This window comes from Varanus komodoensis, unplaced genomic scaffold, assembly GCF_004798865.1.
Source record: "Varanus komodoensis strain SLA01 unplaced genomic scaffold, ASM479886v1 scaffold23, whole genome shotgun sequence".
NCBI lineage: Eukaryota > Metazoa > Chordata > Lepidosauria > Squamata > Varanidae > Varanus > Varanus komodoensis.
The window spans coordinates 3,702,171-3,716,497 of NW_025335627.1; the positions used below are offsets into that span (position 1 = coordinate 3,702,171).

The window sequence follows — 14,327 nt, forward strand, 5'->3', positions numbered from 1 at the left end:
GTATCCAGGAAGGCCCACCTCCGGTGCAGTTTATGCTCCTATTTTACCAGCCTGACTATATCCATTGTCTGGCTTTGTTTAGCAACAAGTGAAATGGGCCAACACTCTAATCCAGCTGCCAACAGTGTTTGCTAGGGCATAAAAGCCACAATTTTACTCAGTTTTGTTCCATGGAAATTAAGTTTAAGGCTTTACCTGGCTAGAATGCATAGACCCATGGATTTGCCAAGAGCAGTCTAGACCAGTGACCAGCACTATATATTGTTGCACTAACCAATGTGAGAAAGGAAAAGAAGTATTTTCTGTCCTCATTTGTTCTTCAAAATTTTGATTGGGTGACTTCAAGTTCTACTGTTTAGAAAGAAAATCGATCCACCTTCTCCAAGCTGTAACAGCCACTCCCTTTTTCTAGTCTTTTCTCTTCTTTACAGTAATGGAGTGCTTCTCTGCTTCCCATTAATGAATCGAAACCTCTTCCAAGTTCCATTGCGATTTAAGAAAACGAAAACGCCTGGTTAACCTGATCAAGTGCCTGCTTTGTCCAGCACAGATATTGTGGGGTTCTTTCCCATACTGCCAGCAGCAGCGCCTAGGAAGAGTCTCACAGGCGGCTGAAGTCTAGGGGAGCTGAAAATTTACTGTGCTCTTTATTTTGCTGCGGCAGAAACAGCAGCTCCCCAGGAAGTCAACTCTGAGACAAGCTCTAATCACGCCATGTGATCGCTGTGCGCCGATTAGGTGGTTTGTTCTGGTTAGCCTTAGGCTAGGCGAGAGGATGGGAGTTCAGCATTGAAAGCATGTGACAAAAACATATTTTTACATCACCTTCTAGGACAGGATTTCCAAGGGCAGAGAGAGAGGGAGAGAGGGAGATCAGCAACACCCAGCCACCAGCACCTTTCAAGGTAACAAAAATGTAACATAAAAAAGTCAAGTTTAAACTTCAAATGCTCTTTAAATACTACAAGGCGTTGGAACTTGATTGGGCATAGCAAGTGTTAACAGCACAGCGAAGGGTCTGATTGCAGTGCCAGGCTGGCACATTTGCAGAGTAGATCAGAACCTGGATTAGAGTTGCTGGGGCTGGGTGAAAAAAGGGTTGAAGCAGGTGGCAAAGGTAAGGAAGCAAGGCTTGAAGCAGGTTTGAAGGGCAGTCAGAAAAGAGCACTTTGTGGGCTAGGAAACAAGATGCCATTTTAATCATTTGCTGTGAAATCTCTGCATACATTTATTTTTGGGGATGCATGGATTGTATAGATTTCAGTAATGGTCAGAGCAACATTACTCAGACCAGACACCAAATGTTTCCAGGTTCAGAGAAAGGTTGTCACTTTCTGCTTCTTGGACAGCTAGAGGTTCCAACACACCAGTGTCAAGAACAAGCATTATTGTTTCATACAGTGAGCATAATAATCGCACATGACTGGAGATGATGGCTCACCACGTGCTGTTTCTGATTGTCTTATGTTTTATACAAAAATACACCTTTTTCTGGCACTCTTCTGTTGACGCACTGCACTGGCATGTGAGATACAAATTTCTAGCTTGTTATTGATTCATAAATGTAATGCATGCAAACAAATCCAGTGCAAATATCTAATGTGGTTTTTCTTCATGGTAACTCCCTTTTCAAGAAGCAGTTATTGAAAAGAAGTACTGATGAAAGTGAAATATTTATGGAAGCGTGTGAAGTATCAGATATGTTTTTGTCTACCTTGCATGCAACAACCAATCTAGAAAACTGATATGAGTGGAATTTAGGAGTATTCAGCACTGTGCATGCAGGCGTAGGTGGGCAGTTCCCATTTATAAATCGCTATAGAATGCCATTCCAGAAAGTGGACCCAACCTCAGAAATTTTTAGTGGCTAACATGCAGCAGAAACTGAGAATTGGTAACAAACATGGAAATCCGTCAACTCACAAGCAACTGTTTGCATGTTTTTCTCCCAGACCTACAAATGGAATGATCAGAGGTTGTCTAATGTTAGACTGATCTGTGTGTTTATTAATGTCCAGTTTTTCTAAACATTTCTGGTGTATGGCTTATTTGTAAATTAGGAATTCTATAAAAATATTTTTAGATCAAAACTATAGCAGTTAAAACACCAGCCATAAATATCTGGCTGATTTTTGGTAATTCCATCAATATTTTTCTATAATAGGTCTGCCTGCAAAAGTAACCATCTTAAGTTAGGGATTTAGATATCGGGGAATTGCATAGAGCTACGGTGATGTGCAGTAAGCAGAAAGACGAGTTTGGAGGTGGGAAACCTGGGTTTACATCATTACTAAACCAGAACGTCCATTGAGTGGTATAGATCTGCTCTCTGTTACAGCCTTTCAGTAGGCAACCTTTCGGGGCTGAGGGCCCATTTGTTAATTTGAGGAACTATCCTGGGCACCCTCTGGAATGCACCCCTAGGAGGTGCAGCAAAAGACAAGTATCCCACCCAAGAGACGGAGTACAAGGCACAGGTGGGATCTGAGCCCCAACACTAAGCAGCTCCTTCAAATGCAGAGATTTCACAGCAATATCAGCTCTGGGTAAGAAAATGAGTTTGTTTGTTTATATTTAATGTGTGGGAGGGAGAGGCCACTTTGGCTTGCCCCAGGAAAGTTGTCCCAGTGACGCATTGGTGTCTACCTTCGCCACACTGCCTGTCTCTGCTCTTTCACTTGATCTGCTCTACACAGTTGGATCATTGTGAAGCTAAAGCAACTACTCTGAGCTCCTCAGAAGTGTGACATTTACGAAGTAATTATATTGAAGAGAATCGTGACTAGCTTAGTTTTCTTCTTTCTCTCTGCAGGGCTCCTGATTATTGCAGTTTTAAAATAAAATCATTTCTAGACCTGTATACAGGCACCTCAGGGACTGTACCATGTTCTATTAGGAAAGGAGTTTTTATTGGTCATGTCAGTTGGTATAATGCATAAATATGCACTAGGCCTCTACAGCTTCCAGGCTGCCAGCAAAACATATGAGGCTTTTGGAAGCTGTTATGGGCTCAGTTAGTCACAAGTTATGCATTCCTGATCCTTTATTTAGTCTCTCCCTTCCGTAATGGTGTTAAGTGAAGACCAGTGTAGCTGATGTTCCTGTTGTATGTGGACAAATGCACAGCAGGCAGAAGTGCATCTGCACTCTTTCCAGACCAGGCCGACACATCCTATATTAGCAGGTCCATGAAGGCTACACAGTGAACACTGATGGCCTGGTTTGCAAACAACACTCTGCGACACTGTGGTGTGTAGCACTGTTCTGATAAGAAAAGATACATCATTTTCCTTAGTTTGGAATCTAATAGTGGTTCTATATATTGACCTACCTTTCTTATTTTAGTTCGACAGTTTTTATATCATGTTTACACCTTACTGTGTTTTGCCAAAGTTATTCTTTTTTATAACTCTGTAAGGCAAGTCTTACAAAGTTTTTAGGCTGCATCTGCAGAAAGTGTGAAACAATACTTTCTAATATGTGCGGATGGGAGATCAGTGGGGTGTTAACCATTTCTGACTATGTAAATGCCAGTTTGATTGATTATTACACTTGAGGAAACAGCATGGTCGTGTTGAATTTCATTAACTCCTTCATGCTCCAAACACACTAGTTAAAAGTCAAAATACACCTGATGAGTAGGCTGACAACATAATACTATGAATATCAGTCAGGAGCAAATCTAAGTTTTTAATCCTATACCAATTTACCTGGAAGCAAGACCTGTTAAACTCAATTTATTTCTGACTAGACATATATGGGATTGTGCGTTTAGGTAACTTTATTTTAGTACTAATAGGAGAGTTAGTACAGTGTTGGTTATTTTTTCTTTACTGTTAAATACTCAATTGAATAAAAATCTTGTGATATTTCTATTTATAGCCTTTTGAAAATTCTAGCCATAGAATGAAAGGCTAGATGAAGTGATTACACTATAGGCTGATATAAAGCTATGTCTGCGCTGATGCCTCATCACTAAGTTATCTGCTACAGGATGGTATGCATCTGGAAGTACAAATTACCCTGATAGAAAGCATTGTGTTTTTTGATGCTGTCAAGTAGTATAAAAGTTGTCTGTGTTGTTGAACTTAGATATTATTTCTCACATTTCAGTAACTGTTTCATGTTGTAGGTATTAAATGATGCATATGTGAATTCCTCTAACACATCAGGGTTGAATAGGTGAAAGCTGCAAAGCTGATTCTGTGCTTATTTCTGTAACGGTCCAATGAGAGCAAGAGAGAGTTACTTTAATAAGCGAGAGAGAGTTCACTTTTTTTTTAGTGTGGCATACTGGTGAGAGTGTTGGGCTGGGAGTTATTCTAGTCCCCACTCAGCCATAAAACTCACTGGGTGCTTTGGGCCAGTCATAAACTCTTAGTCTCACCTACCTTGTTCTGAGGAAAAATTGAAGAGGTGGAGAACCTTGTAAGCTGCCCTGGATTCCTTGTGAGGGCAGGGAAGACAGGGTATAAATGAAATGGAGTAATAATAACAATCACTCACAGACCCATCCTGGCCCGTTTCTGGTATAGTAAGGTCAGGGGCCACAGACCCATTGCATTACTTAGAATTACTCATGAGTCACACGGAGCCATTAAGCTGGGGTAGGATATAGGCATCTGTAGGAGAGGTGAAGGGGTAGATTATTTATTTTTGCTATGCTAAGAGACCAGTAAACAATGAGGGAATAAAAGTGCAATGACAGAGCCTGACCTACTGGATGTATGGTGAGTAGCTGCTTAGGATATTCTCTGGTGGATCCTGTCCCTTTGGAACACAGATGCAAAGCAGCGCAGGGTTGCCTAAGCTGGCCAGCCTTGAGTCCAATTGTTAGACCCCTGCCTGTTATTCTTTATCTCCACATACTGAGCTGTCATTAGATCACCTTTATGTGTAGAATGCTTGGAATGTGTTTTCCTGTGATGATAACATTGGGTAACACTTGAATGTGCCCCTCTCCCCAGCCTGTCCTCCAAGTGCTTGCAAAGGACTCTAACCAGCCTTCCAGTGTCCCTGTGCTCTTGGGCTGCGAGGCCCCTGACCTGCCTGTTCAGGGACAAATGGCACTGCAGGTGGAACACTGGGAAGAGCCTAGGCTTGAATGGAAGCATCCTGCCTTTTCTCCAGATGCATGACAATATGAATATTAATTCTGCTGAGGGTATGCTGGCTGTTCTTTCCCTAGACCACATTTATGCAAAGGCAAGAGGTTAGAGTACCAATCAAATTATATTAGTCTCTTAATATCTGTTCCTAGCAGTCACTGAACATTTATAATCCATTCTGGAGAGCTACACAAATATGTGTTATATGTGTTCTCCAAGGATTTCTTCATGTAATTTGGGTCCCCCCTCACTTAGGCCTCAATTCCCTGCTGAAGAAGGGATGTTCCTCAGGGATGGGCTACCGATCAGGAAGTCTGGCCTGACCAGGTTTTGTTTGCTTTTCAACCAGTTGGCAAAATGGGAAGGGTCAAGGACCACCCCACTTCTTTGCTTTTTGTTATTCACATATTATTTACATTTAATGGCAACAACATGTGAAACAGCCAGATTATGCCAATAATCCTTTTTTGTCAACAAAAGCAGACCACCCATCATTATAAATCATTGGCAAAATCCAAAATCGTTTAAACTACTTCCACTGTTGCACAAAGTTAACACAGGACCTCCCTCCCTGACTAGTTCTAAGGATTCCATTTAATTAATGAAACAGTGGAAATCTTAATGACCTCTTACTGCTTTTAAGCATACATTTTATTTAAGATTTGCATTGTAATTCACAATTAAAAAAAATAAGAGTATAAATAATGAACATGGTGGGAATGATCCTCCCTCAGCTCACAGATTAACTTGGCAACAGAAAACCTGGTTCACAATGCCCTTCTGGCTGTGGAATACTGGGATGAAACAGGTCGGAACCTCAAAAATGACCACGGGCCAGAACCTCAACAAGCCAGGCCTGGGCCTCTAGCAATTTAAGCTGCTTGCTTTGGTGGGCATTAAAGTCCAGTTGCTTACAGTAGCACAATAGAGCTTTAGTTTACACTGCTCTGACCATGACAGCCTGCTTCCATGAAACTACTACATTTCCCTTTCCTGATGTCAAAATGGCACAAGGACCATGCACACTGCCCTTGAACGTTCCTAATCGGGCTTTACTTCTGTGAGCAAGAAGTAGTAAGGAGCCTGTGCTTTGATGTTCAGACAGAGAAGAAACCTCTGCCATGCAGGCAGGAATCTCTTTGTTAGCTCATGATCCAGTGGTTCCTCGGCTCACGAACGCCTCAGTTCACAACCAAATCGGGTTGCGAACAAAAATTTCATAAAAATTTTCACTCAGGTTGCGAACTCCACATTGGGTGGCGACTGTGATTGCGGCCATCTCCCCCCACCCCGAGTGGGGAGATGGCCACAATCATGCTGGGGGCAGGGGGAGGGAGATGGCCAAGATCACGCCTGTCTTTCCTACACGAGTGCAACCGCGATCTCAGCCATCTCCCCCTCAGCATGATCGTGCCCATCTCCCCCCCCCAGCACACCCCGTTCACGCCCATCTCTCCCTCCTCCAGCACTCCCTGTTCGTGCCCGTCTCACCCTCCCCCAGCGTGCCCCGTTCACACCCATCTCCCCCCTGCCCCGCGCGCCGGGATTATGGGCGCATGCATGGGATAATGGGTGCAATCGTGATTGTGCTGGGGGTGGCAGGGAGATGGCCGTGCTCATGCTGGGGTGGTGGGGGGGGAGATGGCCGCGATCTTTGTTGTTCTTTGTCGCTTAGCTTCGTATTTTTCTGATTAAAAAAAAATAGTTACAGAACAGATTATCCTTATTTACATTGAACTTTATGGGGAAATTTAACTTGGCTCATAACCAATTTGGGTCATGACCAGAGTCCTGGAACGGATTAAGTTTGTGAGCCAAGGTACCACTGTACTTCATTATCTCTTAGCACTTGTGTAAACAATATTACTCTTGCAACCATAAATGTTAATCATGTAGAATGCTGTCCATATGTGTTATCATGCCGTAAGTTTGTAATCTATAAATGCTAGCCACTTTCATTATTTTCTGGTTCAGTCTTTTCAAGGGGGATTCTGCTGTTTTTCTGAACATACCTGATTGGGATGCTTCCTTGCAGGCACCCTCGCTGCTGTTTAAGAGGCTTGCTACTAAAATTTTTGGAAGTCTAGCTAGCATGTTGAGATAAAATTACCATAATAAATAATCTCCTTTTTTTTAAAATCTGGAGTCGCTGTACCACTCTGTGGAAATCATAAAAAAACCCTTCTGTCCTCGGCCAGGGCAACAGGATATCAGACAAGTGTTTCATTTTGATACTCAAATCCAAGGTGACCTCTGCTTTAGTGCGAAAAGAGTTTGGAGATGGCATATTCCCCACTGGCTGCCATAGTGAATCCTCCTCCTGCATCTTATGGCTTATGTATGCTTTGCACTTATGCATTGAAAGAGCAAAATACTTAGGTAAAGTTTCCATAGTAATAAATGAGTTGTGTGTATTAAATCAACGCATTGAAACTGCTGCTTGCAACAGTTTTCTGAATTATCCTATCATGCCAACCTGTTATTTAAAAATTCTGTACATTTCCAAAATTATTCAAAGCTGAACATCACATTATTATTATGGTATTCAGACTGTTTCCCCCAAATGTGGGCAGAAGTAGGGACAAAGGGAATGGGCACACATGACCAATCTTACTCTAGTCATTCTAAGCAGGTAAGGAACTGAATAGCCAAATTAGAGGAAGTAATCCCCCCCCCCCCCGCACACACACAGAGGCTAAAGGTTCCCCCTCTCCCATCAGCATGAATGTTTGCCTTTGGGGCAAAGTGTAGCATTGACCTTAGGTGGTAGCACTGCTGGTGGTGGTGGTAGAAACATCCCCACCATCCCATTTTTATTTTTCAATATTGATAAGATCAGCTTTTTATTGGTAAAAATCAAATGATTGTTCCAAAAACATTATATTGAACTTTTTAGCTTTGTCCAAAGGTCTATCAGTTGGGTGCCTGATGAATTTGAAAGACAATCTGATTTTCTTGTAACTTACTGTGCATTTTTAAAAAACGCTAATGGTATATGCACAATATGTGCAATTTATGCAAACATTATCACTTGAAAGGCATGGTTTGTGGGAACTGCATGAAGGTCATATACCTTTTGGGATCCAGTTTGTGCATATCAGCTGATTTAATGCAACTTTCTTTAGCAGATATTTTGAATGTACAGATTTGGCTTGTCTTAGAGATGGAAGTCTGCAAGCTGGCTCAACTCACACCATAGCAAGTTGACACCAGTGTAGGGCTGGCAGACAGGAAGACAGGGGACCAAATAATGCAAATCCATCAGGCGCTCGCCCATATCAGATCTCTCACAGATTCCAAGAGCGAACTTTCCTGCCATTCTTACTAGTGTCTGCTTCATCAGTGGCCTTTTGGAGTTGTTGGTCAGACACCTTTATCATCAACATGAATCCTGAGAGGCACTTTCTGCAAGAAGTCCTCCACTGTGGTAGCATTCCTCCAGCTGACATAATGGAAGAAATGAGAGCAAGTGCAAAAGCTGAAGGTAAACGCCAAATCTGGCCAAAAGCAGTTTAGTGTACATTAACAGGAGTAGGTCAAGGCACTGATACATTCATGCAGGACTTTGTTTTCTACCACCAGAGCATCTTCAGGAGTTACATTGTTCTAAGGCAGTGATGGCGAACCTTTTAGAGACCGAGTGCCCACACTGCAACCCAGAACCCACTTAGTTATCACACAGTGCCAACACTGCAATAAACCCTGAATACGGAGGTTTTAGTTTAGAAAAAAAACAACTCATACATTAGGATCTTTTGTCTTAAAAACACAATACAGAGAGAAGGAGCCATGTTCACATTCAGCGCCCCCAAGTCAGGGGACGCTGGGCTTGCTTGTGCCCGGGCTTGCACACTCCCTCCTTCCCTCCCTGCTCACCCCCCAACCCAGCCACCGGGAAAGCCAAAGGAGCTTCGGTGGCGCTTGAAAGTTTACCGGCGGGGCGGAATGGCAGACAGAGAGACCTAAACTAAAGGTGAGGAGAGGCTGCTGCCGATCCCTTCCACGCTTCCATTGGGATCTTCCTCGAGTGCCAAGCCTTGGCGAGTGGGGTCAGGTGGGGAGGTGGGTCCCCGCCACGCGCCCACTCCTCTCGTTTCGCAGCAGTTCCAGCCTCCACTTTTCCTCGTTTTGGCCTCCCTCCCCAGGAAGCGCCATATCAATCCCAGGCGCCCCCTCTCTCCTACTTCTTGCTCCAGCTGCTGCTGCTCCACCACCTCGACCCGGGCACTCGCTCCCTTTGCCCAGCTTCCCCCCACCCTGTGGCCACCGGCGCCTGCGGTTACCAAGTCGGCAGGGTCCCGACACTGCACTCGGAGGGTGGCTGGGGTGGCTGCTCACATGCTGCAGGCCAGGAGGAGGGGAAGGCAGGAGGAGGGCGCTCGGCACGCCCGCTTGCTGCTCGCCTATTCCCTTCCTGGCACAGCCGCTGTGGCTGTTGTGCCTGCCTCTGGCCACCTGTTCGACGCCGCGACTCACAGCGCCTCTTGCAGTGAGTCGTGGCTAATGAGTGACGTTGTTGCCTGGCACCGTTACTCTTTCCACATATGTGCATGGCTGCTGGGGCGATGCTGGGGTGACTCGGCTCGCATGCCAACAGAGAGGGCTCTGCATGCCCGCTGTGGCACATGTGCCATAGGTTCGCCATCACTGTTCTAAGGATACTAGAGCTGTTAAATCGTGGCTTCTTATCCCACCTGTATATGAAATCACCTGGCTGTAGTAACAATCATGTAAGACACTTGTAATAAAATTGCACAGAATCTAGCTAACTTGGATGCTATACCTCTTGTTGTGTTTGGTTGTCTCACTTACTGCCATGCAAGACTCATTGAACTGAAGTCATAATTCCACAAAAATTAAGAAAGGGAAAACTAAGTAACCATGCAACATTTTCTCTGTTTCATTATGAGAAAATGGCTTCCAGCTATATTTTGTTCCTTCCTTCCTGAAAACAAACATGCAATCCTCATTTGTTTCTATATATTTGTGAAGGAAGCATTTCATTTGGTTATGCACTACAAAAATGTGATTACCTTGCATATGGTAATATTGTTGGGGAATTACAGATTGAACTGGATATTCTGTTTATCCCATAATACAAAGACTGCCACCATCCTTCCAATTTAAAGGATCCTATCTTTTTGCTTACTTGTTATCTGAATGCAGTTTTTAATTTACAAAATAAATTCTAGTTTTCCATAATTTTCACAGGATTTCCAAAAATGCTTGTTTTTCATATAAATTCAAGACTTGAATATATATGATCAGAAAGTGACCCCATTTTTCACTTGTGTTTGGAGAAGATGGCAGTTAACAAGCAGCAGCTCTGTCAGGACCAGGTGAAACAAAGTTGGCTTGGTCATCCGCCATCAGCAGACCTCCTTGGCTAACCTCTCTGCTTCTTCACTGGCATCCTTGTGAAGTTCAGTTTACACTCTATTTCCTGCAGAACAACATTTGAACCCATCTTTACGTCTTGAAAGAAGTCTATCCATGTTTGAATTTGTCTAGCATATTATCTGATGGCAAAAGGGCAGGCACCCATTCATTCATTCATTTTATTTATTTATGAACTATACTTATATAACTGCCCCATAACAGTACTTCTCTGGAAAGCTTATGAAACAGTTACAACATAAAAAACAACAATTATTAAAAACTAAAATACTCTACTCTGTCTGTCACATGCCAGGTGTGTACGCCTGGCAAGCAACAGACCTCCATCGCCTCAAGGTCAGGGCGGCACACCACCGCCTCAGTGTCCCGTAGCAGGGAGTCCCCAACAACAGTCACCTGCCACTGTCTTTCCCCAGTGCAGATAGCTGGCCATGCCTCGGCCCTTGCCTCTCCTGCAGTGGCCCCCTGGTTACATCTGGCCCCTGTCTGGGGATCCTGAACAGGTCCTCATCAGCCCCAGCTTCCCCAAGCAGAGAAAATCTGTTTCCCAGCTCTGTGCTGGCTGGCTCCTCCTGTGGGGGACATGTCTCCATGTCTCCCCAGCTGTTTCTCCCTCAGCCCCTCACTCAACCTTCTGTCTGGAGTGGGGCTGCTCCCGGGGGGGGGGGGGGGCCGCCGGCTCTTTCCCCCCCCCCCCCCCCCCCCCCCCCCCGGGGGGGGGGGGGGCGCCCCGGGGGGGGGGGGGGGCTGGAGAGCTCTCTCAGCCCTCAGACGCCTCACCTCCTCCTCTAGAAGCGACAGCAGCTTGCACCGGGGCCAAAAGCTCCCTGGAAAGATACCTTCTTTATACATAGCTACACCTATCACTTTTCATTGTTATTTCATTTATTTGGCCACTGTTGTTGTTGTTGTTGTTATTGTTATTATTATTATAACATTTCTATGAGTTATGTTATGAGTTTTGTTTGCATGTTGAATATAGACTGAGGGGTGATGTAGTAGCACTTTTGAAATGCTTGAAAGGCTGTCCCACTGAGGAAGACCAGGATCTCTTCTCAATCACCCCAGAGTACAGGGCACAGAATAATGGGCTCAGGCTGCAAGAAGCCAGATTCCAGCAGGACATCAGGACAGACTTCTTGACTGTTCATGGGATTCATGGAAAAATCCCAACATACCGGGGAGGGAAAAACAAACATTGGCTAAGTATAACTACCTGAAAATCACTTGTTTGATAAAGTTTACCTGACCTTCATCTCTAATTTCCAGGTGCTTTGCTTTCTGAAGATGGGACGTAAACTGGATCTTTCCAAACTTACAGATGAAGAGGCCAAACATGTTTGGGAAGTGGTTCAACGGGACTTTGATCTCCGCAAGAAAGAGGAAGCACGTTTAGAGTAAGTGCCTAAGTAGAACATGGAACTGCAAATTAGAACAGCGAAGGCTTTACCAAGAACAGAGAAGTCTTTACTATTTCTAGTTTTCAAGTTGTTCTCCATTTACACATTTATATCCCATTTATATTTATTCCTTTTGTAAGGAACCCAGAGTACCTTACACAATTCTTCTCTCCATTTTATCCGCACAACTTCTTGAGAGTAGGTTAGGCTGAGAGGTTGTTTCCCTGCCTGCCAGGGAGCTGTGAGTTGTGTAGGCATGCAGGATGGCAACAAAGGGGGAAAGGCTGGTGAGGAATGACTGCTACACCCGAAAGTCACTACCTTCTGCTGCACCAGCTGGCACTCTGGTGGGCATGACAGGGAACCAAAGGTGCGCACCCACCAGAGGAAAGTCCCCCTCCTTTGTTCTCACCCCAGTTCAGTCTGAAGCCCACAAAAGCAGGTCCCACATGGCTGCAGCATTGCAGTCACTGATGACCCCACCCACCCACTCCAGGTGAAAAATGTCTCGCAGTGCTAGAAGTAGATACCAGTTAATGGGACTAGGAGTGCATTTCACCTGCATATCAGATGGTATAAAGGTTTTTGCTTTCCCCACTGCAAGTTTAATTCCATTGGAAATAAGTTGATTTGCATCCTCTATAAACTTTCTGTGGTTGTAGGTGCGAGCGGTTTGGTCTGGATTGATTGGTGAGGGGAGCAGGGCTGGGCTCCCCACTCCCCAACAGTAGTGTTTCCTGTAAGGAATCTCAGGAATGTGGCACCAGGACTAGCCCAGATTCACATTAGTGGTCTACACCAGAGTGAGGCTCAGACTTGGCCATCCATCCCCAGCTCACCTGGCATGTAGGCCGGGAAGGGGGAACTGAAAGGTGAGAAGATCCACCTTCAATGGTTGCCAGCAAATCTATGAAAGTCAGTAAAGGTGAGTTTGGACTGAAACAATATTCCCATCCATGTAATATTCAAATGTGCAGAGTGACAGAAAGAAAGAGAAAGAAAGAAACCCACCACAATAATTTTCCTTAGTATTTGAGAACTGAAGTTCTTCTATGTGTTCACCCAGTCCTTAAACAAATCAGATATACAGTATCTTCATCAGTAATTGGCAGAGAAGCAGAGGTTCTCCAACCTCCTTAGGGCAGTTTTTCCTTGCACACTATAAATTCATATGTCTCTTCCTTGAATGTTAGGGACCTTGCTCCATCATTATCAGACCTGAACATCTGCCACACAGTTATATCACCATGCTATGTAGTGTAGCAGAAACATGCTGAAAATAAATGTTATGCTTTTTGATGTGGCCCTGCCCCAAACAAGTCTAGGCCATATTGCTATGATAGCCACCTAATTCTTCATTTCCACAGACCTTTCAAGTTTCACCTTGGAGTTTACAACTCCCAAGAGACTTCTGCAAGAATTAAGGGCCTGGGTCTGAATGAAGAGGTCCCTAATTTCAGTCCTTCACATTTCTGCTTCAAGTATCTCAACAAGTAGCAGAACTAGGTAGTAAATTACATTGGCTGGGTAGTAAGTTACATTTCCAGTGCGCTAGTACAGTGGTACCTCAGCTCACGAACGCCTCAGTTCATGACCAAATCAGGTTGCAAACAGAAATTTCTGAAAAATTTTGGCTTAGGTTGCGAATTTGGCATCATGGGCATTCTCGTGCAGGGATGACTGGTGCAATTGCAGTTGTGCTGGGGGGGGGGGGGGATGGCTGGGCGCGGGGGCGGGGGGGGGGGGGGGGAGATGGCCACGATCTTTGTTGTTCTTTGTCACTTTGCTTCAACTTTTTGTGATAAAAAAAAAAGTAGTTACAGAACGGATTAACCTTATTTGCATTGAACCTTATTGGGAAATTTGACTTGGCTCATGACCAATTTGGGTCACAACCAGAGTCCTGGAACGGATTAAGTTTGTGAGCCAAGGTTCCACTGTATATAAGCCAAAATTAGGCACATGTTACATATTTTTGACAGAAGATCAGAACACAGCTGGGATACTTAAGCACTCTTAAATGATTTTATCTGGACCTTGCACTCCCCGTAAAGGACAAGGCTTGCAGTCTGGGAGTGCCCTTGACCCAGAGCTGTCCCTGGAGTCCCAGGTGGCAGCGGTGGGGAGGAGTGCTTTCCTTCAGTTTCGGCTGATCCATCAACTGTGTCCTTACTTGGAGCATTGCCTTGCAACACTGACCCACACTCTGGTTGGATTACTGTAATGCGTTCTGCATGGGGCTGCCCTTGAATATGGTCTCTGGATACTTCAATTGGTTCAGAATAGAGCTGCCAGGATGTTAACGGGGACCGGCCAGTTTTCACATATAACGCCGGTACCAGCTACTCTGGCTACCAATTGAAGTCTGGGCCCAATTTAAGGCACTGATTCTGACCTATAAAGCCCTAAACAGCTTGGGTCT

The 14,327-nt window shown here is 44.5% G+C and overlaps 1 protein-coding gene across 1 annotated transcript in view; it reads left to right on the forward strand.

Moving 5' to 3' along the window:
- Positions 1 to 857: 857 nt before the first annotated feature.
- The window catches only part of MLPH (melanophilin), a 79,948-nt gene continuing 66,478 nt past the window's right edge, over positions 858 to 14,327 (forward strand). Inside the window, exons 1-2 of the mRNA XM_044432142.1 lie at positions 858 to 905; positions 11,775 to 11,902. Coding sequence (XP_044288077.1) covers positions 11,793 to 11,902 — 110 coding nt within the window. The 5' untranslated portion in view covers positions 858 to 905; positions 11,775 to 11,792. The remainder of the gene's footprint in view (positions 906 to 11,774; positions 11,903 to 14,327) is intronic.